Genomic DNA, 26,071 nt, shown 5'->3' with positions numbered 1-26,071 from the left:
AAAGAAAGAAAGAAAGAAAGAAAGAAAGAAAGAAAGAAAGAAAGAAAAGAAAGGAAAAGATGCTTCGATCAGCATTATGAGTCTGTCACTTCTCTAACTGGAGGTGGATAGCATGTTTCATCATGAGTCATTTGGAATTTTGCTTGGTCATTGTGTTGATCAGAGTTGTCAAGTCTTTCAAAGTTGATTATCTTTACAATATTGCTGTTACTATATAAATTATTCTCTTGGTTCTGCTCACTTCACTTTGCCTCATTTCATGTAAGTCTTCCTAGGTTTTTCCAAAACCATCCTTTTCATCATTTCTTATAGCACAATAGTATTCCATTGCATCCACATATACCACAGCTTATTCAGCCATCATCCCCAGTTGATGAGCATCCCTTTGGTTTCCAATGTTTTGCCATAACAAAAAGAGCTGCTATAAATATTTTTGCACCAAGAGTCCTTTTCCCTTTTTTTGTTTTCTTTAGGATATATACCTCGTAGCAGTATCGCAAGGTCAAAGGGTATGAGCAGCTTAATATATTTTTGAGCATAGTTCCAAATTGCTTTCTAGAATTGTTAGACTAGTTCACAGCTCCACCAACAGTGTTTCAATATACCTCTTTTCACATAGCCTCTCTAGCATCGGTCACTTGGCTTTTTTTCTATCTTAGCCAATCAGATGAATGTGAGGTGGTACATCTCAGAGTTTTATGAAATTTGCATTTCTCTAATTATTAGTGATTTAGGGCATGTTTTCATATGGCTATTGACGGTTTGAATTCTTCCTCTGAAAATTGCCTATTCTTATCCTTTGATCATTTGTCATATGGGGATTAAGAGTCCATTATTCCTAATACATGCATGTTACCTACTCTCACAGAGATTATAATATAATATGGGAGATAAGACATGTCCATAATAACACATATTAATTCTGTCTATAACACAAGGCAGAATGTGGTACTACAATAAGAGAGCTATAAGGTGCTGTGTAGTTGCTTAAGAAAGAATAAAAATAATTTTAGTAATGATGATGATAATGATAAACATGTATATAATGCCTACTATGTGCCAGCACTGTTCTAAGCCTTTTACAAATTATATCTCATTTGATCCTCACAACAACCCTGGGAGGTAGGGGCTGTTATTATCCCTATTTTATAGATAAAGCAACTGAGGGAAACTGAAGTTAAGCAACTCTCCCAGGGTCACACAGCTAGTAAGTATCTGAAGCTGGATTTGAATTCAGGACTTACTGACTCCAGGCACAGCACTGCCACCTGGCTGCCCCAACACTTGTTTTTGCACTTGTCCCATGGACTTTGGGGCAAGAGAAAGAATTCTGACCAGGCAGTGAGAAAGTCTGGGTTCCAGACTGACACTGACTATTTAAATTTGGACAAATTATTCATTCTCTCTAGGCTTCAGTTTCTTCCTCTGTAAATTGAAGGATATAGACACATTATGTCTAAGGTTCTTTCTAGCTTTTGACATTCTGTGACTCTTTAGATAAGTATAGTCAATTATATATGGTGAGGTTATTACTCCCATACACTCTGCCCAATGGTCTGCAATCACAGGAATTTGCCCATCCTGTTTGGTATACATTGTACCATTTTGACTTTTGTGGATCAGATCTGACTTTGTGGATTTTCTGTGCATGTAGGTCCCTCACTCTAAGAAGCCCTTAACCACACAAATCCACTAGAAACCACTCCAATCTTTCTGTCATAGCTTTGGTTCTAAAAAACAACTGTCCTTTGACAGTGTGTTTTTACAATGACAACAACAAAAAAGTAGACTTAAAATCAGGAGGCCTATACTTGCCTATACTTGCTTTGACCCTATTAGTTCTAAGGCCATGGGCAAATCATTTAAGCTTTCTGAGACTCAGTTTCTTCATCTGTAAAACAGCAATGATAAAATTTGTAGTCTCACTTCATAAGGTTGAGAGGAAAATGTCTCATCAACTTGAAAGTGTAAAGTGTTAATTACATGTATTATTGTTAGTTGTAAAATGATGATTGTTGTTCAGTCACATCCAACTCTTTATAACCCAGTTTGGAGTTTCTTAGCAGAGATACTGGAGTGGTTTGTCATTTCCCTCTCCAACTCATTTTACAGATAAGGAAACTGAGGCAAACAGGGTTAAGTGACTTGTTCAGTGTCATACAGCTAGTAAGTATCTGTGGCCACATTTGAACTCAGGTCTTCCTGACTTTAAGCTTGTTGCTTTTGGTACACCATACAGAATGCTAGGCCTGGAGGTGGAAAGTCTCATCTTCCTGAGTTCAAATCTGGCCTCAGACATGTACTATGTGACCCTAGGCAAGTCACTTGCCCCTGTTTAGCCTCATTTTCTTTATAAAATGAGCTGGAGAAGGAAATGGTAAACCACTCCAGTATCTCTGCCAAAAAAAACCCTAAATGGGGTCACAAAGAGTTGGACATGGCTAAAACAATTGAACAACAACAGAACATGATGGTATGGTTTCCTAAGCATGACTCTCCACTCTCAGCTAATCCCCAGCTGGAGCGAACTGTTTACCTTACCTATTCTCCATCATGTCAGATAGAGGGAAGCAGTGGAATGTGGACACTTCAATCACGGAACCTCAGAGCTGTCAGGGACCCCAGGGACCATCTAGTTTGAACTCACGCCCTCTACACTGTCCCAAACAAATGGTTACAAACCCATACAGAATGGTTATTTGAACACCTCTAGGGAGGAGACACTGCCTCCTTCTCCAGAAGTCCATTCTGCCCAGGGCAATTCTAATTGTTAGGAAGGTTTACCTTACATGTAACTCCCTCAACATCCATTCATCACTGCTCCTAGTTCTGTTCTGTAGGACCAAACTAAACTCCCTTCCACATAACAGCAGATACTTGAAGACAGATACTATGTCTCCTATACGTTTTCTCTTCCAGCTATTTCATTTCCGTTTCCTTCAAACATTCATCCTATGGCCCTGAGGCCATTTGCTTTCCTTGTCATTTTCTAGACATGCTACCGACGTCTTTCCTAAAATATGGTTCCTTGAATGAATGCAGCTCTGCCAGACCTGGGCACGATGCTACAGGTTTAGCCTGAGCAGATAAGACTACAGCAGAACTATTTCCTCCCTAGACAGTGCTTCTATTAATTCACTTTAAGATTACATTAGTTTTTTGGCTGCCATGTCACACTGCTAATTCAAATTGAACTTGAAATCTGCTTAAACCCCCAGTTGACACAAAGTATTGTCTAGCCATACTTCTTCCATCCTCTACTGTACAGTAGATGACAGTACAAGTATGTCTTTCCTTATCTCCACCTCCTACTTCCTTCAAGTTCCATCTCAAATCTTACCTTCTATAGGAAGCCTTTCCTGATCTCCCTTAATTCTAGTGCCTTCCTTCTGTTAATTATGTCCAATTTATACTGCATATGTCTTGTTTGTACATAGTTATTTGCGTGTTGTCTCTCACCTTAGACCATGGGCTCCTGGAAAGCAGGAAATGTCTTTTACCTTTCTTTGTATCTTCAGGACTTAGCACAGTACCTGGCACATAATAGATGTTTATTGACTGACAACATATATACCTATTAAATTTGCTCCATCTTTCTAGTCTGTTGCGATCCTTTTGAATCCTTGCTTTGTAATATAATAGATCCGTTATTCCTCCCAATTTTGTGTCACCTTTAAATTTGATAATCCTACCATCCATGTAATGGGAGTTCAGGTGGGGGACCAGGCTCTAAACAGCTGAAAGAATCAGGGAAGATTTCATGGAGGAGGTGGCGACTCAGTGGGCCCTTGAAGGATGGGTAGCAACGAACAAGCAAGAGGAATAAGAAAAGTGAAGGAGCCTAAACAAACCACAACCTTGGTCCATGAGCCCCTGAATCACTGGGCAGGAATATGAGTCATGAGTTATTCTTCACGTTCTCATTCTTCTCACAAGTTGAGAGAATCTAGAATCTGCAGATAGATATGTGATTTGGGGACTCACTGAATCCACTGGTGAACTCCTCTGGAGTCAGGAAGCCATTGCCATCAGCATCCAGGGTATCAAACACATCTTCCAGATCCTCCAAGCTGAGAGGCAACTCATTGTGAAGTCGCTGAAAGCAATGAAAACTGTGTTTGTTACAGGGAAGAACACATCTACTGGGGGCTGACCAGGGAGAGTCTTAAGGGTCCACTATCAATTGGCCTAAACTTTAGCTGATTTCATCCCACATACCAGAAACTATTTCCTTCCTAGAGATAGTTAGACTTATAGTCTATTTGCCTTTCTTTTATATCCCTAGCACTTAGCCCCATACCTGGCACCATCATAAATGCTTGACATTTATAGTGAACTGATAATTAGAGCCAGAAAAGGCCAAATCCCAATCTAAACCCCTCATTTTGATGATGAAGAATCTGGAGTCCAGAGCAATGAATAATGTGTACAAGGTCAAGCAGATAGTCAAGGAAAGAGTTGGGACTCCAACCCTTCTGGAATCCTGATTCTCAATGCATTATTCTTTCTGCACTCCACACTTCAAGGTCAGTTCTTGGAAGTCCTTTTTGATGAAGACTTTTCTCGTGCCCTAATGATAGTTTTTGCTTTAGAAGTAGCCTGAAAGACAACATCAGTCTTTTAGGATAAGAAAAGGGAAGTGTGCCAGCCATGTAACACGAATGCCAGACAAAACAGGGGGAACCTGTTACAAAGGTGTCTCCAACAAATTCAAAGAACCATAAAGGGGGACTCCAGTACACTGGATGGATCTTCTATTGGGTATTTTTAAAAAGACATGGACAAGAATCACATAGTATGAAAAGACATAGTTGAGATGCCATCTGGACTGATGGGTACCCACATTCATGAAATCACAGAACCTCCTAAGGATATAGATATAAGAAGGCAAGGTCATTTACTGGAGGGGAGGTCTTAGAGTTACAAGTTATGAGCAGAGGAGAAAAGTTTTGTTATAGTTGAGAGGGCAAATGTGACAGGAATGGTATGCAGAGCTTGGGGTCTAGGTGAGAGCAGCACAAATTTATAGTGAACTAATCAATCATCACAATTTATTGATTTCTAGCAGTTTTTAGCTGTTTCAGAGTAATTCTGGAAAAATAGATGGAAGATTTTGGGGTTGGTAGTATGGAAATTGTTTGGAAAAGAACAATTTTTAAATAGCTGATAGTGGGTCAAGACTGGGCAGCAAGAGAAATGAAGCTCAAACAGAGGTGATGAACTGAGAAAAAGGGTAGGAACTATGAGGATAGATCATGATAAGGGTGAAGTAGAGATGAACCTTTGAACTAGACACAAATTAGAAATTCATCAGTTGGGGAATGGTCACCTAAACTTTGTTTCACAAATATAACAGACTATTACTGTGCTGTAAGAAGTCACCAATATGAAAAATTCAGAGAAGCAAGGGAATAAATGAGTGAATGATGATATGGCAATATGGCATACTGGAAGAAATGTGGGCTCAGGAGTCAGAAGACCTAGATTCCAACCCTGGCTTTACTTACTGCCTATATAAGTGACCTGGGGCAAGCTACTTCCTTCTAAGCCTTAGCATCCTCAAATATAAGATGAAGTATATTGGGTGAGATGACTTTGAACTCTCGTTCAAGCTCTACATGCTATAATGCAAGTTGGCTAAGTGTCTTATTCACCATGTATGACATTCTCCCAAGGCTGGCCCATTTACAGTCTCCAATTACTGTCCCCCCTTAACATTTCTCTTCCCTTGCACCAGGAAACACTTCTTCTGTGAAAACTCCTCAGACTAACTCCATTAGAATCTAGGTCTCCACATAACTCCAAGTCCTCACAACACTTGCATTTATCTCTCTGTACAACTTATAATTTATATTTATATTGATCTAGGCCCTGCAATTGTAACCTTGAGTCAAAGTTGGCAGGAGAGATAATTTTGAGTGGCTTAGGTCTTCTACACAGTTGTTGCCCACTTACATTAATTCTTCTCAGTGAAAAAAATCCTCCATCTACTCTCCCTCTCCCTATGCCCTCTTTCCCAGGTCTCTCCTCCTCCTCCTCCAGTCCCTCCTATCCCACTGGCTTCATAATCACTGGGAACAGCTGGGAAAGGAAGAAATTTGTCTTTGTGGCCATTCTTCTCTCCCTTCTCCCACGTTGCTCTCTTGTTGGAGCTGGAAAGGACTTCAGAGATCATCTAGTACAACCCACATCCAAATCAAATTAGGAAAATTAGGGGAAGGTGACTTATTCCAGACCATACGGTGGCAGATCTGGGACCAGAATTCAAGTATTCTGAATTTAAGACTAATTCTGTTAAACTAGTATATAAACTATATAGCTGTAATTAAAGTATGAGCTGAAATTGAGGAATTACAATGAGGAATTTAACCACCGGAAGGTATTGCTAGTTACTAACATGATTTTACTCATCCACAAGGACCAAGTCCTGGGAAGTCCCAAATTCCACCAGCTTTTAGCAGGATTTCTTCACCCTTGGTCCCTGAACTAGACAGATTACATCTTTATTTTCACTAACAGTGAAATGAAACCTAGCATTTCCTTCCATTATGAATTTAGGCAACAAACATTCCAAGAAGAGGTCCCTAGTCTCCACCAGACTAGCAAAGGGGTACCAGGACATCAAAAAGATGCAGAAGCTATGCTCTGGAGGGAGTCCTGAGAGAGTGTCAGACTCTCCAGAGCACTCCGGGTTAGGGTCTTGTCCCTCAGTTCCCTCTCTCCTGGACAGTTGTCCTCATCTCAGTCTAGCTGTGTGGATTCATTCAATCAGAGATCACAGAATCATATATTTAGATGTTGAGCTGGGAAGGACCTTGAGGTGGTCTAGTCCAAATGACTTGCCCAAGGTTACATGGGTAAGTGGAAGAGCTGGGATTAAAACAAGGTCTTCTCATTCCAAATGTAACATTCTTTATGGGGGCAGCTTGATGGCACAGTGGATAGAGTGCTGGGTCTGAAGTCAGGAAGACTCATCTTCTGGCCTCAGACACTTACTAGCTGTGTGACCCTGGGTAAGTCACTTAACCCTGTTTGTCTCAGTTCCTCATCCGTAAAATGAGCTGGAAAAGGAGACAAACCACTATAGTACCTACGCCAAGAAAACCCCAAATGGGATCCCAAAGAGTTGGACATGACTGAAACAAGCAAACAACAACAATAATAGTGGAACAATAGGGTGCAGGCAAGAGTGTTCAGACATAAATTTCTGCCGTAACTTCCTTCTTACCTCTCTGTTTTCCAGCTTCCCCATCTCCCCTCCCTTTGATAAAGAAGTTCGAGGAATTGGCCAAAAGGGAAAGACCTAAAAGCTAGAAGGATGGACACTGGAATAAGCATTTGGATGGCTGTGGAAGACTGGCCATGGAGGAATAAACAAAGATTTGGCTCAGTGTTTCAGAATGGCTGTCAGCTCTGGTCCAAATTGTTGGAATCTCCTCAAATGGGGCCTACCTGAAGGGACAGAGAGCAAAGCAGCAGAGACCCTGGCTTGCCGCCTAATTTTCTTATTGCTCCTAGGCAGAGTTGAGTAGATATGCACAGCCACAACATAAGCCACTGACCAGGAAATTTGGTGAAGTGGAAAGAGAACTGGGTTTTCAGTCAGGTGCCCTGGGTTTTAATCCTACCATTGAATAGGTAGAGGACCCCATGCAAGTCACTTGACTCAAGCTTCCTCATCTGTAAGAGGAGGACTAGATGATTTCTAAGGTTCCCTATGGCTGTCAATCACATGAAACTATTATACTTATGAATCTATCAGTCTCCAAATGGGTTCAAACAAACTTGGTGTCATAACATTCTTCTGTCTATTTGGAAGAGGAATTTCTTCCCACAAAGTTCTTTACCCAAACCCATCCCTCACCCAAAGGCATAGGGGAAACCTATACTTTTCCCAGAGATACTGAAAGTGACTTATGATGAAATAGAGGGAGAGATTATGATGCTGTTAGATAGGGTAAAAAAAGGGGGGGGCAATACCTCTTGTGATACCCATCTGAATAATAAAGCAAAAAGAACTAGCAGGTGTGAAAGTCCATAAAAACAAGATGCAAGAGCACTTGGCAATATCCTGTGGCCATCTTCTAGCAGATCAACCATTAAATTTAATTTGGCAGGTAGCTACATTAAGAGAGACTGTGATGCATAGCAGAATGGGAAGATGAGCTGATGGGGAAGCCATTTGGAAGAATTAAATTAAATATGAATGTTCTTTAAAAGAGGGAGAGAAGGACAAGGGAGAAGCAGAGATTGTAGGCATGCATCTGTTTGGCATCCAGAAGAATTTCTGATTTTATCTATAATCCATAAACCATCTGTCTTAAAAGCCATGTTGGAGGGTGAGTAGAGGATATTTAGAAAAGGGAGAGGCTTTATTTTGTGAGGGAGAAATTTATTAACTGCCTTTAAACCAAATATCATTATGTTAGAGGCAGAGTACATGACCCAACTCGGGCCATACTCCTTTCAAGGATAGCTCTGATAGTCCCCACCCACACCTTCCTTTGCCTTAGTTCTCTAAACGTTATCTCCAACATCATGATGTACACCTACAATACTTGGAAGGAAGGACATTCCAGAGGTCATTGAGTCCATTCTTCTACTTTGAGGAACATACGTTCGTTTAAACCATCACACTGACATTAGTCTACAGCTCACCAGGAAAGGTATCTGTGCCCTTGCTGCCACTGATTCAATTATTTTCTAATATTGACTCTCACGACTCTCTCCAAATATCTTAATCCAAATCTTTCTTGCTGTAGTTTATTTTCTGCTTCTTTCATCAGTAGAGATGAATGCCAGATGTAGCTTATCACCCACATGATGCATCTTAATATACCTGCAGATTACTATTGAGTGTCCCTTTAATATTCTCTTCGGGTTAAATAATTCTACTTTCTTCAGCTTTCATTGATAATTTTTTGCACTCAAAAAGCTACATGGCTGCCAAAGTGCTACTGCAAGAGATTCCTCTGCTAAATAAGTCCTGATGGTTCCCAGTTTCTTCTAGAATAAAATATAAACTCCTATGTTTGACCTTAAAAATCTTGCCAAGTCTATCTCAGTCCCCTTTTCCAGGCTTGTTATACATTACTCTTCCTCATGTACTCTTCAGTCCAGCCAAAGAGGCCTTCTTTAGCTTCCTCACATACAACCCCTTTGTGTTTTTGTACAGGCTGTCCTCCATATCTGGAATGAAATCCCTGCTCACTTCAGTCCCTCACAATCCCTGGCTCCCTTTAAAGTTCAGTTTAAATGCCACCTCCTAAGGCCATGCGAGCCTTTCCCTCCCTACAACAAGTTGTTAGTGCTTCTCCCCAGAAAATCGTCTGGCATTTACTTTGTATATCCACATATATCCATGTTGTTTCCCCTAATAGGATGTAAATAATCTTGTTCAGGGCTGGGGTTGTTTCATTGTAGTCTCCAAATCCCTATACAGAGTATTTGGCATAAAGCAGGCATTTAATGAATGCTTATTGATTGCATAGATGGCCAGTCTTCGGCTCACAAAGACCTGGGTTTCCACATGCATCTTCCCTCACCCCAGTGAAAACAGAGGACAAGGATAAAAAACCATGCCAGGTACTGTAACAGGAGCTGGGAATACAAAATTCTGAAGGGAGAAAACAAAACAGAACAACATCCCTTGCCATCAAGGAGATTATGTTTAAAGGGTCTATTTTTCTTTTTTAACAAAAAGCAAAAGACCCTTAATCTCCAGTTTTATTATCTCACATCTATCATCCTTCTAAGGAAATGTAAAACCATATATTACCCAACTTAACCTCACAATATCCCCTAGGTACTCAGTGTTATATATATTCTGTGGAGGGTCAATATGTATGCTTCTTAACTAATGGGGGTAAGCAGGAAGGAGGGCCTAGATACTTGTTCAGTTTGCAATTGGGAAACAATAAATCTTTGTAGACTTGGAAATAATAGATCGCCAATTCTATGCTTTATCTATTAGGTCAATGGCTCTCAAATTTATTCATCCTGGGATACCCCAGTCATCATGCCATTCATGTCCTTTTCTATATCCCCATTCTCCCCTGATTATTCCCCTTCCACCCAAGAAAGATGAAAAATTACTTAAATAAGATCCAGGGTCTTTCCTTAGGGCACTACCACCAGCTAACAACTTATGTTTCACTGTCAGGAATTGAGATCTGTCTAAGAATCAGACATATCTGGTTGTTGTTGTTTAGTTGTTTTTCAGTCACCTCTGACTCTTCATGACCCCATTAAGGGTTTTCTTGGCAAAGGTACTGGAGTGGTTTGCCATTTCCTTTTCTAGCTCATTTTGCATATAAGGAAACTAAGGTAAATAGGGTTAAGGGACTTGCCCAGGGTCACATAGTTAATACGTGTTTGAGGACAGATTTTTTAAAAATTAATTTATTTTTAGTTTTCAACATTCACCTCCATAAGCTTTTGAGTTTTAAATTTTCTCCCCCTTCTTCCTTACCTTCCTCCACAAGATGGCGTGCAATCTGATATAGGTTCTACTTATACATTCCTATTAAGCATACTGTCACATTAGTCATGTTGAAAAGAAGAATTAGAACCAATAGGAGGAACCACAAGAAAGAAGAAACAAAACAAAAGAGAAAAAAAAAAGGCAAACAGTATGCTTCGATCTGCATTCAAAATCCATAGTTCTTTCTCTGGATGTGGATAGCATTTTCCATCATCAATCCTTTGGAGTTGTCTTGGATCCTTCATTACCTTGCTAAGAAGAGATAAGTCTACCAAAGTTAGTTATCACACAACTTGGCTGTTACTGTTTACAGCATTCTCCTAGTTCTGCTCACTTCACTCAGGATCAGTTCATATAAGTCTTTCCAGGATTTTCTGAAGTCTGCCTGCTCATAATTTCTTATAGCACAATAGTATTCCATTACATTCATATACCACAACTTGTTCAGCCATTCCCCAATTGATGGGCATCCCCTTAATTTCCAATTCTTTGCCACCACAGGAAAAGCTGCTATAAATATTTTTGTACATGTGGGTCCTTTCCCCATTTGTATGATCTCTTTGGGATACAGACCTAGAAGTGCTATTGTTGGGTCAAAGGGTATGTACATTGTTATAGCTTTTGGGCATAGTTCCAGATTGCTCTCCAAAATGGTTGGATCAGTTCACTACTCCACAAACAATGCATTAATATTCCAATTTTCCCACATCTTCTCCAGCATTTATCATTTTCCCGTTTTGTCATGTTAGCCAATCTGATAGGTGTGATGTGGTACCTCAGAGTTGTTTTAATTTGCATTTATCCAATCAATAGTGATTTAGAGCATTTTTTCATATGACTATAGATAGCTTTAATTTCTTCATCTGAAAACTGCCTGTTCATATTCTTTGACCATTTATCAATTAGGGAATGATTTGTATTTTTATAAATTTGACTGAGTTCTCTGTATATTTTAGAAATGAGGCCCTTATCAGAGACACTGGTTGTAAAATTGAGGCCAGATTTGAACTCAGGACAATGAGTCTTCTTGATTCCAGGGCTGGCACTCTATCCACTCTTCCACCTAGCTGCCCTTACGAACATATCTGGATGAATCAGCAATGGGAAGGAGGCTTTCATGCATCTAATAATCTGCCACCATTATAAAACTGTTCTTTGGAGTTTGGCAAGTTACAATGTCTGTGAATCCCTTAGAAATCTTCAATCATGCTTTCCTTTTGATCTTGGCTATATGTGTTTTATTTGTACAGAAACTTTTTAATTAAATGTAATAAAAATTATCCATTTTACACCTAACTTTGCTCTCTATCTCTTGTTTATTCATAAATTGTTCACCTATACATAAGTATGATAAGTAATATGTTCCATGTTCTTCTAAATTTCTCATAAAATCTCTCTTTATATCTAGGTCATGTATCCAAATTTTTATAGACAGTTTATAGATAAAGGTCTCATATCTAAAACATATAAGGAATTTTATCAAATCTATAAGAATATGAGTCATTCCCCAATTGACAAATAGTCAAAGGATGTGAACAGGCAGTTTTCCAATGAAGAAATCAAAACAATTTATAGTCATATAAAAATGCTTTAAATCATTATTGATTAGAGAAATGTGGATTAAAACAACCTTGAGATATCATTTTACGACTACCAGATTGGCTAAAATGATAGAAGGGGAATGTGACTAATGTTGGAGATGATGTGGAAAAGTTGGGATGCTAATTCATTGTTGGTGGAATTGTGAATTGATCCAACCATTTTGAAAAGCAATCTAGAATTATGCCCAAAGAGTTATTAATCTACCTATACCCTTTGACCTAGCAATACCATTACTTGGTCTATTTCCAAAGATGATTAGGGAAAAAGGAAAAGAACCTGTATGTTCTAAAATGCTTATAACAGCTCTCTTTAAGGTAGTGAAGAACTGGTAATTGCAGGTATGCCCATCAATTGGGGAATGGCTGAACAAGTCGTGGTATATGATTGTGATAGAATACTACTGTGCCATAAGAAATGTTGAGTACAATGATTTTAGAAAAACATGGAAAGACTTGCATGAAATAATGAAGAGAGAAATGAGCAGAACCAAGAGAACACTATATACAGTGACAACAAAATTATTTTAAGAATGACTTTGCGCAAGTACGTTATTTTGTCTATTATGAATACCCAAATTAACTATAAAGGATATATGAAGAAAGACACTATCTCCATGCAGAGAAAGAACTCATAAACAGTAGTATGTATAGAATAATTTTACATAGACATACCTATTTGTGTCTAATGGTTGCCATGGTTGGGGGTGGGGGGGAAGGGAAGAAAAAAATAAAAAAAATTTACAAGATAATTTTGTAATAGTGCTGATAGCTCCACTTTAGAAAGCTGCTGAATGCTAAAAGCACTGGCCTGCAGCAAGAAAATTTCTTTATCTTTCTGACGATTGTCCAATCAAAAATAAAAAAAAACAAACAAAAGCAAAGCAACTTGGACCAGTGTTAAAGCAATTGATATAAGTTTGTGCCATGTTCAGAAAGCCCAGATCATCGAATTGCAAAATCTCAGAGTATCCTCTGCCCTTATGACTGATTGACTATTCTATCTATCCTCCTAAATCAAATAGATGGATACATGACCTAGGTATAAATTGTCATATCATAAACAAATTAGAGGAAAAAGAAAGAAATTAATTTTCAGTTCTATGGGGTTGGGGAAGAATGTCATCTTAGCATTAAAAAAATGCACAGATGAGAAAAGGAATGAAACAAATGTGTTCAGTTCATTGTATATTTTAAAAACATAAAAGCCACACATAAAAATATTTAAGGTTTTTATATACTATCCTCTATGTTTACTGTTTGTGGAAATGTTTATGTTTGATACTGACATTAGTAAGGTTAAACTTAGATCATAATAGTAATGGGGTACACATATAAGAAATATATATAATAAAGTTTAACTCACAACACCTGCTCTGGAAGTCTGTCTGTCTGTCTCTCTCAACCCTTGTTGTTGTTCATCTTTTGTTCTTACTCCTTCACTTCTTCTCCTCCTCCTCCTCCTTCATTTATTTTTTTTTTTCAAAAAGTCGGGACAATTTACATTTTGTCCTGCACAGTTTTCATTTTTGATTTCTTGAAATACAGCTCTGAAAAGACAGGCTTTTAAAAAGCCCTCTGTCTTTTAAATGGAGCTACTTGACTATGCCTTTAAACCCAAATCACTCTGGCTATCATTGAATGGCCAATAATAGCCCCAACCCAAGCCTCTGTGGCTTACTGTTTAGGTTTTCATGGCTTAAAATGAGTGTAAATAGGAATTGTTTTCTGTTCCAGTCAGAAATTATGAGGGTTTTCTCCTCCTAGACTAATATCTTTGTAATAGTAAATTGGACCATCTTTCGTCTTTACTCTTACCAAGCCCTACTTCCTTGAATGGGTGTGGCCTCAGATAAACTGAGACCTGGAAAAGACCTTGATTTAGCAAGACCAAGGTCACCCACTGCAACCTGGGCCATCTCCAGTCATCTTGACTTTTGTCTGGCCACTGGACTTTGATGATGCTAGAGGAAAGGATGAGGCTGATGACTTTGCACAACTTTGCCTAGCTTTGCGTCACTTAAATCTAATTCATGCACAAGTCAAGACATCACCTTCATGATGTTATTGGTCCTTTTTGAGAACAAAAGATCAACAACAACAACAACAAGTCAGTAGAAAGGCAGTGGCAAAGTAGGAACTTGAACCCCATTCTAGTCCCAAGCAAAAACATTTAGAATAGAAGACTTGATTCTAGAATTAGCAGCCAAAAGAAGCTATAAAGACCCTCTGCTTTGTATTTCTTTTTTTTTTTCTGTTATTCTGAACTTGACTAACAAATATAAATATTTCCACAAACATTTTTTAATGCTTAAATGACACTCTTCTTTCTTTTCTTCTTTCTTGGGCATCACTATAATCAACCCTCCTCTCTTTCCCTTAAATTCCTTTCCTAATTAAAAAATAAAAACCTCTCTTGTGAAAAAAAAACGTATCAAAGTCAAGTGCACGCACGCTCACACTCTCTCACGCGCGTGCGCGCACACACACACACACAATAAAACATTGGCCATGTCTGACAATGAAGGTCTAATTCTGCAACTCTAATTCATCACTGCTCTGTGGGTAATGGGTAGCATGCATCATCATTGGTCATCGGGTGTTGTGGTTGACTATTGTATAGATCGTAATTTTTAAGTCTTTCAAAGGTGTTTTTCTTTATGATGTAGTTATTGTATAAATTGTTCTGGTTCTGTTCACTTCATTCTGTACTATTTCATCTTCACAAGTCTCTCTGACTCTGATCCCTTTTGTTATTTCTTTTAAAAAAAAAGAAATATATTTCATTACATTTCTATACTTTCATTGGTTTAGTCATTCTCTAATTGATGGGAACCCCATTAGTTTACAGTTTTTCATTACAACAAAAAGTACTGTTATAAATATTTTTGTATATATGTATCTTTTCCTCCTTCTTTGCTCTTTGGGGTATATGCCTAGTCATTAGTGGTATTTTTTGGTCAGAGGGTATGCAATTAAGTGACTTTTCTGGTACCATTCCAAATTGTCTTCCAGAATAGCTAGCTCCATAACTCCACCAATGATGCATTAATGTGCATATCCTCCCATATCTTCTCCAAAATCTGTCATTTTCCTTTTTTTTTGCCAACTTTGTCACTCTGATGGTTGTGAGATAGAATTTCAGAATTGCTTTAATTTGCATATCTCTAATTACTGATGGTTTGTAGCATTTTTTCATATTGCTATTAATAGCTTAGATTTCTTCCCATAAGAACTGCCTATTTGTATACCTTGGCCATTTATTTGTTGGGGAATGGTTCTTGTTTTTATATATTTAAATCAATTTCCTATATATTTTAGATATCAGACCACTGTCAGAGGCATTTGTTATAAATATTTTTTCACCAGATAACTGCATTGATTTTGTCTGTACAAAAGCTTTTTAACTTTAATCAAAGTTGTTAAATTTTGTGATCCACTTTATGCCCTGTTTGATCAAGAGCTCTTCCCATATCCATTGTTATGAAAAATATTTCTTTCCTTGATAATTTAATTTTTCATAATGTTACCTTTTATATCTAAGTCCATTTGGAACTTATTGTACTTGATACTATATATTGGTCCAAATTTGGTGAAAACATTTGTGAGCTATAGCAATATCTAGTGTGTATACGACCGTTCTTATATATGGCTGAGGTAGAATATAAGAGTAGGTCATGAGCTTTAAGGAATTTGAGGAATTGAGACATTAGAGAGATCCAGGGGACATCTATGTGAATGGAAGAATCCCTTAGCATAAGGTCAAGACTTGCAGAATTGAGGAAGATGGTGAACTAGGTGTTGAACTCCTTGAGAAAGGAGGGAGAATAACCTGGAGGGTGGTATATTATAACTATCATAATTTTTATAAAATTTTAATTTTGTGAACTTCAAAAGAGGAAAGGTTACTAAGTACTTAGATGCTATGTTATTTGGTGTACATATATGTGGATATCTATATACACACACGTCTTTTTTTGATTCTTGCATAAATTGAAGTGAGACAGAATTACATGAAGTTGTTGGCCTCGCCCTCTCCTCCAGAGTCATTACACATATATATAGCTAATATTATTTCACTGTCTATTTTGCCTTTAAGCATAAAGTAGTTTGCTTTAAACACTTCTATTTTTATTGTTGCATTATCTGAGATAATTATTGATAGTCTTGCTTTTTTGAGTTTGCCTGAAGCATGATAAATTCTGTTCCAGCTGCAGATTTTAATTCTGCGTGAATCTTTGTTTCAAATTTTTTTTCGTAGAAATAGCATATTGTTGAATTCTGATTTTGAATCCATTCTGTTATTCTCTTCTGTTTTATGGGTGAGTTCATCCCATTTGTGCTTGCGGTTATAATTATTAATTTGTATTTCTCTCTATCCTATTCTTTTATAATTTTTCTCTTCTTTGCCCCCCAGCTCCCCCTCATTGTAAAGGTGAATGTTGTGTAAGAGACATGTGATCAGCACTTGTGATCTATAACTGAAGCCATTTGCTTCCATACCACTGCTCCTCCTCTTTTTTGCCCAAATTCAGATCACTTTTTGTTTCTTTTGTTTCTTTCTATTTAATCACCCCCTTTACAATCTACCCTCCAGAGACAAAACGTGTTTTCCTTGTGACTAGGACCTACTCAACTTTCTCTTCCCTTTTAAACATTTATCTCTGCTTTCCCTATCTCCACCTACTTTGAATTTAATATATTTCTCCATACTGTGCGTGAGTGCGTGTGTTTCAGATAAGAACGAGGTTCAAGTGACGCTCATTCCTTTAACCCCTTCCTCCATATATCTATATTCTTCTTCTCTCAGACTCTAATTAAAATAATAACTTCCACCCCTTTGTCCTCATTTGCTTCCTGATGTATTCCTTTTTCTCTTCCTTCTCTTTTTATTCTTAAAGTCACAGAAACAGAGGGGAAAAAAATTGCCCTTCCCCAAGACTCTCGGCTTGTCCCTCTGTTATTCCCCTAAAGAAATTAGGGTTCTGAAGAGACATTTGTCTCTTCTCCTCCTATTAAAATGTAAGTGATTGATCATTGTTTAACCTCCTCCAATTGCGTGTGTATTTACCTTTCCAGATTTCTCTTAACTTCTATGTTTGCATTTCAAAGTTTCTACTCATCTGGTCTTTTCATCATCCTGTAAGGCATCTATTCCATTGAAGATTCTTTTTTTTTTTTAACCTGAGAATTATATCTAGTCCTGAAGGACTAGGTATTTTTTTGTAAGGCTATCTTTTGCCTTCTCAGTCTTTTGACCATTTGCAATATTTTTCTTTGACCTGCAGTCTCTGGATTTGTGTTATGATATTCCTGGGAGATTTCATTTTGGTTTATCTTTCATGAGAGAACCAGTGTATTTTTTCTATTTTTTATTCTGTCTCTCCATCTCAGTCTCTATCTCTGTATGTCTCTGTCTCTCTCTGTCTCTCCAAGTCTCTCCAAGTCTCTCTGTCTCTGTCTTTCTGTCTGTCGCTTTCTCTCCCAACTGGATCTCCTTAGCAGTCACTGATAGACCAGATCCCACTACTGATCAGCATGAGAACTTTGACCTACTCTGTTTCTTACTTTAGGCAACTTGCTCTTTCTTAGGCAACTTGGTGCTCCCTCCCCCATCCACCCCATCCCTACCCCACTAACTCCCTAAGGAATCAATATAATGTTACCATACTTGGTACAGACACTTGATTGACTTTAGCCCACTGTATAACAGAACTAATGAGCCCAAGCAATCTACCAGGTTCAGCCTTCCCAGCAGCAGTGATTAGAGGAATACACCACTACATCTGGCTTTAATAGATCTAGGTGGTTTCATTTATGACTTTTAAAAATATGGTACCTAAGAGAGTCTGATAAGTCTTAAATTGTCTCTTTTTCATCTGCTCTCAATGTTTTTTTTATACCATATATCTGATATTATCTATTTTTTCAGTCTTTTACTTTATCCTAATATTTCTTATTATCTCATGGGATCATTGAGTCCTGTTTGCTCCATTCTCATATTCATGAAACTGCTACTTGTTAAGATTTTCTACCTTTTTACCTCCTATTCTAAGCTACTTATTCTCCTTACAGGTTTTCTTTCCTCCAGAGTCCTTATTTCACTTATCATTTAATTTCTAGTTTCTTGCTTTAATTCTTCCCAGTTATTTTTGTAGTCTTTGTGATAAAGCTATTTTTTTCCCCTAAGGCTTTGCTTATAGCTGTTGTGTAGTTATTTTCTTCTTCTAGGTATACTTCTTGGGTGTTTGTTGATCCATGTTTCCATATTTCCTTGTTCAGTGTCTTCTATTTATTTATATCTCCTGCCTTAGTTCCTGATTTGGAATTTTGTGCCAAGAATTGATTCTATTCCTTTCCTTTTGGATGAGGAAGTCAGGCACTGTTTGGTCCTTACCTCGATCACCTGGGTTCCTACCACTGATTTCTACTTGCCCTGGTATATCTCTATTCAAAGCACCAGAAGGTTTTAGGTTCTCCTGTATCATTTGGATTGTGCTGTGGTCTTCAGAATACTCTGGAGTCTCAAGTCAATTTGTTGCAGACTTCCAGTCCCCTGGACCATCCCCATAAGAATACTATAATGTCTGGCCCTGATGACTTAGAGTGATCAGAACACTGCTGGTTTCTGACTCTCCTACAGGTCCTTCTCCAAGCACTAAGGTCTCTCTCTTCCCCATTGCAGAGTGTTGCAGGCTTCAGGGCCCTCTGAAGTACATCAGGTCAGAGTGCTTCAAACTCTTGGATCCCTTGGGACATGGATATGAGAGTTTTGCCTGCTCCCATCCCATGTCATGGTCAGAGTGCTCAGAGTGCCCAAAGACTTCTTCATCAGCTCACACCAGGTTTCCTATCCTCCTTTATCCCAGTACAGGATATTGTAGGTTTCAGATGCCTCTGCATCTTCCATAGTCCAAGTACTGGCAGACTCCTAGCTTGTTTATCTGAGCTTATCCTGGCTTCCCTGGTGGAGCAGTCCCACAGTCTTCTGGCTTTCTTTTTGTCTAGTTTTGGATGGAGTAAAGCATTACATACAGCTTCTCTTTGGATTTACTGATCATTATTCTGTTTGGCACTATTTTAAAACCTTTTTCTGGAGTGCCTGTAGAAGAGCCTGGCTCCTCCATGACTTTCCACACTACCATCTTAACTGGAAGCCTTCAGAGTTCTTTTAAAAGAAGAAAGACTCTCATCTTCCTGGGAAATTTTTTATATCTTTATGCCCAGGAAAAAAGGGACATATGGGATATCTTCTTTGAGGACTCTCTGAATGGAGTCCTTATTATCTACGACGGATGGGACATACATTGGCAGCTAGATGTCACAGTGGATAGAGCATTAGACCTCAAGTCAGGAAGACCTAAATTCAAATCCAGCCTCAGTTACTTTCTATCTGTATTACCCTGGGCAAGTCACGTAACTTCTTTCTGCCTTAATTTTCTCATCTGTAATATGGGAATAATAATAGCACCTACTTCCCAGAGTTGTTGTGAGGATCAAATAAGATGATAACTGTAAAGAACTTAGCACAGTGACTGGCACATAGTACATGCTATAAATGTTAACTGTTATATGTACCAGAGTCATTCTATTTGCAAGTCATTCCCAATAAGTAACATTAATGTGTAATCTCTCATAATCAAAACTATATCTGTACAAGATTTCTGATTATCACACACATTTAATCCACCCTAGTAAAAACTCTTAAGGATTCTGTCTGCCTTAACCCAAAGTCACCTCACAGCTAACATTTCAATTCAACAAACATTTATTAAGCACCTGCTGTGTATAAAACACTTTTCTAGACTCTAGTAGTAATAGAAAGTTTAGATGCCTATGTTCATAAAACCTACCACATAGTTGGAATATAAAATACACATACAAATAATTATAATGCATGCTATTATACAGTACAGTATAAGTAGCTTACAGAGTTACAAAAGAAAGTGATATATGATGTTTTAAAGGAAAGGTCATTACCAACCCAGAAGCATTAGAGAAAGCTTATTTGATATTTGAGTTGGGCTTCAAAGGAATGGAGGACATTCTAAGCACAAGGAATGGCATGAGTAAAGGTACAGAGGCAAGAAAACATAAAATATGTTTTGAGGGACAGAGAGGAGTCCAGTTTGATTGGGGTATGGATTCCATGGAAGCCTTCAGCTCTATCCTTGTGTCCATACTCAGTTCCCACTCATTGTTACTTCGTTGTCTGCTGGGATGTGACTTGTACTGTGGAGACCAGAGCCCCATGCTTCTGATTCTCCAGGTCCCCAAGAGTAAGCTCCAAACAAACTATGGCAAAGGAAGATCTCTCTCCACAACCCAATGTGTATAGGTCCTGCCAGACCAAGAAGACAGACCAATGTAGATTTACTGGTATTAAGAAATGCTGGCGTACTAGCATGGCTGACCCCCACCTGGCCAATAACTAAGCTCTGTCTGTATATGCTGTTGTTAATTTTTTGCTTGGTAGTATGGTTTTTGATCATGAAGGTCTAACTCCCTACTCATACCTTAAATGAATTAGAGGGAACATTGCTTGTGTGTTTGGTTTCCCTACAAAAAGACATCAAAAAAACACCCTAGTCCATTTCTCCTTTCCAGGGATCAGATAAACCTCATAATGCCCTAATTCTCCCACAAAACAAAAGCAAAAACCTCCCAGTTATGTAGAGTATTCAGACTTTTAGTGCAATATTCTCACAACCCATGACAACTATTTACCAAATAGTATAAGCATTATAATCTCTATTTTACAGTTGAGGAAATAGAGTCTCAGAAAGGTTAAAAGAGACTTCCTTTTGGTGGTACGGCTAGGAAGTGTCAGAGCTAGATGATTCTTTCAACTGATTCCTTCTTTATCCATCTCCCCAAGCATCCCTAAGACACCACCATCTCCACTGAATTTCTCTCTTTCCTGCTCTTCTTTATCGCTACCTTTGTTTTTTCCCAATAAACTGAAAGCCTCCCGCCCGTCTCTCTCCAGTCAGTCTGCAGGCTAAGCTAGGTGTGAGGGTAAAGGGATGGGAGCAATATCAATAATGCAGTGAAGGCAAAGGAAGAGACCACTGCCATTATCCACAAGGTACCTAGGCAGAGGCAGGATCATGCCCACAAGGAATTGAGAGTTATTTTTACCACAAATTACAATACACAAAAGCCTGCCATAGAAATTTGAAAGTTGACTACATATTTTCTTGAGAAGTGACTGATGCATATCTTTCACAGTCCATAATTATGGCCTGTACGGAGCTAATAGATACATAAAGACTTGAGAAGTTAATAATAGGGAGATAGGGCATGGACCTGTGATTTCAGTGTACACAGAAAGTAAGAAAACTCCCTCCAGGAATGCAGGTCAGCACAATCTCTGTGATTTATAGACTTAGAGTATAGACTTAACCCTAAAGGGTTAAGAAACTTGCCAGCACCCTATAGAGTTTGCATAGGTCAGAGGCAGTATTTGAACCCAAGTCTTCCTGATTTCACACCAGCTCTCAAGCCACTATGCCATACTGTCCACATTTATATAGTGTTTTAAGGTAGGGCAGTTAGGTGGTGCAATGAATACAGAGTCTGGCCCAAATTGGTAAGACCTGAATTCAAATCTAGCCTTAGACGCTTACTAATCGTGTTACCTGGGGCAAAGCACTTAAAGTTTGCTTCAGTTTCCTCATCTGTAAAATGAGCAGGAGAAGAAAATGGCCACTCCAGCATCTTGTCAAAGACCCAAATAAGGTCACGAAGAGTTGGACATGACTGAACAACAAGATTTTCAAAGCATTTTTACCCAGAACAATCCTGTGAGTTAGGTTATTAGAAATAAAAACACAGCTGCCACCCCTTATGTGGATTTGTGGGTTCCCCACCACAGCCACTTTTGCCTCCCATCTAAGATTAGTACCTGGTTGAAGGTGGGAGAACAAAGTAGGGAGAGTGAAGGAGTGTTTGAACTTACTTCTCTTTGATTATGTCTGACTAAGTTCCACAATCAAATACAAATGCTTTTTGTTTTAAGCTTATCCTGGTTAGTATCTGTTTCCAATTTTTAAAAAAAATTTTCAAGTAATAAATATTTTTAAAATTAATCTGTCCCACTCACTACCTCACACTATTAAGTAAAATAGGAACAAAAAAACAAATCCCTCAATACGTATCTCCATAATCTGGAAAAAACAAATTCTCACACAAGCCATGTTCGAAAATGTACATCTCTTTCTACATTTTGGCTTATCATTGCATTGATCAGAGCTCTAAAATCTTTCTGCTTTTTATATACATATATATACATAAAACATATGTATATATATGTGTGTATGTATATATATACATATTATATATAATATGTATATTATATATAATTATATATAATATACAATATATATTAATTATATATAATGTTTCTATCATTGTATGAATAGTTCTCCTGGTTCTGCTCATTTCACTCTGCTTTAGCTCATAAAGGTCTTCCCAGTTATTTCTGAAATTGTTCATTCCATCATTTCTTATAGCATAAAAACATTCCATTATATTCATATACCACAATTTATTCAGCCATTCCTCAATAGGACACCCCCTTAGTTTCCAATTTGGAGCCACCTAGCTAGCATTCTCCATGCCTCATCTCTTCTCCATCAGTGTGGCTGATTAAAGAGTTGATTATACTATTTAAAAACACCCCCACAAATCTGTGATAGTTAATTATGGAGTTAAGAAGCAGGAATTGAGGTTTGTCAAAGATTTACAAAAGTGCTTCTGTTAATAGCTTCTGGTGTATAGTCTAACACTCGGCTCCATCGTTTCAGTTACGTCTAACTCTTCATGACCCCATTTGGGGTTTTCTTGGTAAAGATACTGAAGTGGTTTACCATTTCTTGTCCTGCTCATTTAAAAGATGAGGAAATTGAGGTAAACAGGATTAAGTGACTTGCCCCAGGTCCACAGCTAGTCTGAAGTCAGATTTGAACACAGGTCTTTCCAGAGCTCTATTGACTGTGCCATCAAGCTGCTCTGTCTTATGGTAGAGATGTCTTTACAAAATAGAAATAGATTACAAATCATTACTTGTTATACATAGCTGATCTGAGGATCTTCATAGGAAATGGGTGATAATCTCCAAGCCTTATTCTTCTCTCTTTTGGCAAAAGGGTTGGCTGGTAGACAGACAAAACTATTAAGTGGAAACCTTCAAAGGAAGATCCCCTAGGCTAAGGGAGACAGGCAAGATGCTGACTTTCATCCAAAGTGCCAGAACCAACTTGGAACTTCCAAGCCTCACTTCTAAGAGAACATCACATTTAAGGGTAATACAAATACTGAAACATTTCATTGTCCAGATTCTCTCTCTTTTGTATGAAGATAATTTTTTAAAATAATTTGTCAGCAGTGTGTTATATACACCTGCCTCCCAAGTACAGATAGAGTGTCACTGCAGAAAGCACTTTTTTTATATTGTTAGAGATAAAGTAGAAAGTGGGAAATTTGTTTTTCTAGGATTGCACCAAAGGTTCCATTTTCTCTGTGAATTTCTGGGTGAAATTATGATTACAGTGCAAGAAATTTAGGTAAGATGCTAAGAATTCTTTAATAATAATAATGATAGCTAGCATTTTCATACATATATTTTCATTTATTTATTTCATACATATTTATAAATAATTATATATATGCATATATTTTATATCTATAAATACATATTTATAAATTTAAGTTTTTGCAAAGCACTTTACAAATATTATCTCATTTGAATCTGACAACCACCCTGGGAGGCAGGTGAGATTATTATTCCCATTTTATAGATGAGGAAACTGGGGCAGGCAGAGAGAGGTTAAAAGACAGACTCTAGGTATATGGAATGGCTATGATTTCAGAAAATTAAGGAGAAGCAAAGCAGCAATTCTTTTGTAGGAACACAGTGCAATGCAGTCATGTTGCTGAAACAGGGGAAGAGACAACATGATATCTAAAGATTCCTTCCAGTCCATTTGGTGGTAGGGCTATCCTTAGGATCATAGGATAAGAGATCAAAAGCTAGAAGGGACCTTAAAGGTGAATGCTCTCACCTTACAGATGAGGAAACTAAGAGCCCAGGAGTTGAAACGTGATCACCTTCACACTTCTTAGAAGCGCACCAGGATTGGAATTCCAAATAGATATTGATGTAGGATTTAGAGCTGCAAGGGAGCCTAGTTCCCTTCATTTTTCAGATGACAAATCTGAGGCCCAGGGAGGTCAAATAAATTGCCTAAGAACTTATGATTGCTAAGTAGCAGAATCAATAGGTGACATAGGAATCACCTAACTCCAAAACTGGAGGACTCTTTCTTCTACACCAATGGTTCTCAAATTTTTTGGTTGCAGGATCCCTTTACTCTTTTTTTTTGTTGTTGTTGGAGGCAATCAGGGTTACATGACTTGCCCAGGGTCACACAACTAGTATATGTCTGAGGGCAGATTTGAACTCAAGATGTCCTGACTTCAAGGGACAGTGCTCTATCCACTGTGCCACCCAGCTGCCCCAATCCCTTTACTCTTAAAAATTACTAAGGACTCCTCAAAGAGTTTTTATGTGAGTTATATCTATTAACATTTGCTGTAGTAGAAATAAAAGCAAATTAGTATTATCAGGAAAATAGTTTTGACCTCAGAGATGTCCTGAAAGGGTCTCAGGGACCCCCAAAACACCTCCAGATCACACTTGGAGAAGGACTGGCCTAGACTATGCTGTCTCTCCTGCTTGCTCATTGAATTTTCCTAAGGTTCCACATAGAGCATTATATTCTCATGGCCGCCATCCTAATACAGACTCACCTTCACCATCTATTTCTGTAATATCCTCCTAATATGTCTTGCTGTATGTCTTCCTACCTATACTTCCTCCCCATCTCCAATCTCTCCTTCATACACATAATAATCTTCCTTATGTAAGAATACGGTTGTATCATTCCTCTGCTCATTGGCTCATTGGCTTCCAGTTGTAAGGTTCAAACATTTTATCTTGGCATCCAAGGTTCTTCATCAGACGTGACTCTACCTTCCCAGTTTGTTTCAGATTATTAGCAACCACATACTTTGTGTTTCAGTCTGAATGGTTCATTCTGTCCCCAACCATACCTTGTGCTTTCTCAACTCTGCTCCCTTTCTAATGCTGTCCCTTAGACCCAGAATTTCCTTTGTCTCCCTCTAGGCCTTCTGAATTTCTATCCATCCTTTATTTATTATTATTTTTTATATGAGGCAATTGGGGTTAAATGACTTGCCCAGAGTCACACAGCTAGTGAGTGTTATGTGACTGAGACTGGATTTGAACTCGGGTCCTCCTGACTGCAAGGTCAGTGCTCTATCCACTGCACCACCTAGCTGACCCTTTATCCATCCTTTAAAGCCCAATTCCAAAGCCAGGAATCAATCTGCTGGATTGATAATGACCACCTCTATTAGGTCAGACAGATCACTTTGTTTTGCATCTCTTTCATTAGCCACACTTGGGTTACTGGATGGTGCAGTGGATGAATTGTTGGAGTTGGAGTTAGGAAGCCCTTTATTCAAAACCTGCTTCAGACACTAATTAGTTTTGTGACCCTGGGCAAGTCACTTACTCTCTCACAGTCTCAATTTCCTCATCTGTAAAATGGGTGTAATGATAGCACTTACCTCACCAAGTTGTTGTTAGGTTCAAATGAGATAACATATGTAAAGTGCTTCACAAACTTTAACTTGCTTATATAAATGATAGTTATTGCTATTACCTCAAGCTATAATTATCTATGTAGTTTCTTGCACCCCTTCTAGACTGCAAACCCCCTGAAGGCAAGGACTAGCTCTTATCTCAATTCTATAACTGCTCCAGATCCAAGCATGGCTTAATAAACATTGGTTAGATAACTAACTGTGAAAAACTAAGCTACTCAGATCATTCCAATGATCTCAGACAATTCCAAAGGCCTCTTGATGAAAAATGCTAATCACCTCCAGAGAGAGACTGAGA

General features: G+C 38.2%; 1 protein-coding gene across 8 annotated transcripts in view; it reads right to left on the bottom strand.

Moving 5' to 3' along the window:
• The window catches only part of CRACR2A (calcium release activated channel regulator 2A), a 221,257-nt gene that overhangs the window by 116,594 nt on the left and 78,592 nt on the right, over nt 1-26,071 (bottom strand). For all 8 annotated transcript variants that reach the window (XR_003568605.1, XR_003568604.1, XM_027856428.1 and 5 more), the window contains one exon: nt 3,985-4,096. Coding sequence is in view for 6 of the 8 variants with exons in the window: in XM_027856428.1 (XP_027712229.1) it covers nt 3,985-4,096 (112 nt within the window). In the remaining 2 variants the exon portion in view is untranslated. The remainder of the gene's footprint in view (nt 1-3,984; nt 4,097-26,071) is intronic.

This window comes from Vombatus ursinus, unplaced genomic scaffold (assembly GCF_900497805.2).
Source record: "Vombatus ursinus unplaced genomic scaffold, bare-nosed wombat genome assembly UNPS02011431.1, whole genome shotgun sequence".
Lineage (NCBI taxonomy): Eukaryota > Metazoa > Chordata > Mammalia > Diprotodontia > Vombatidae > Vombatus > Vombatus ursinus.
This window is presented reverse-complemented; position numbering and strand designations above follow the sequence as displayed.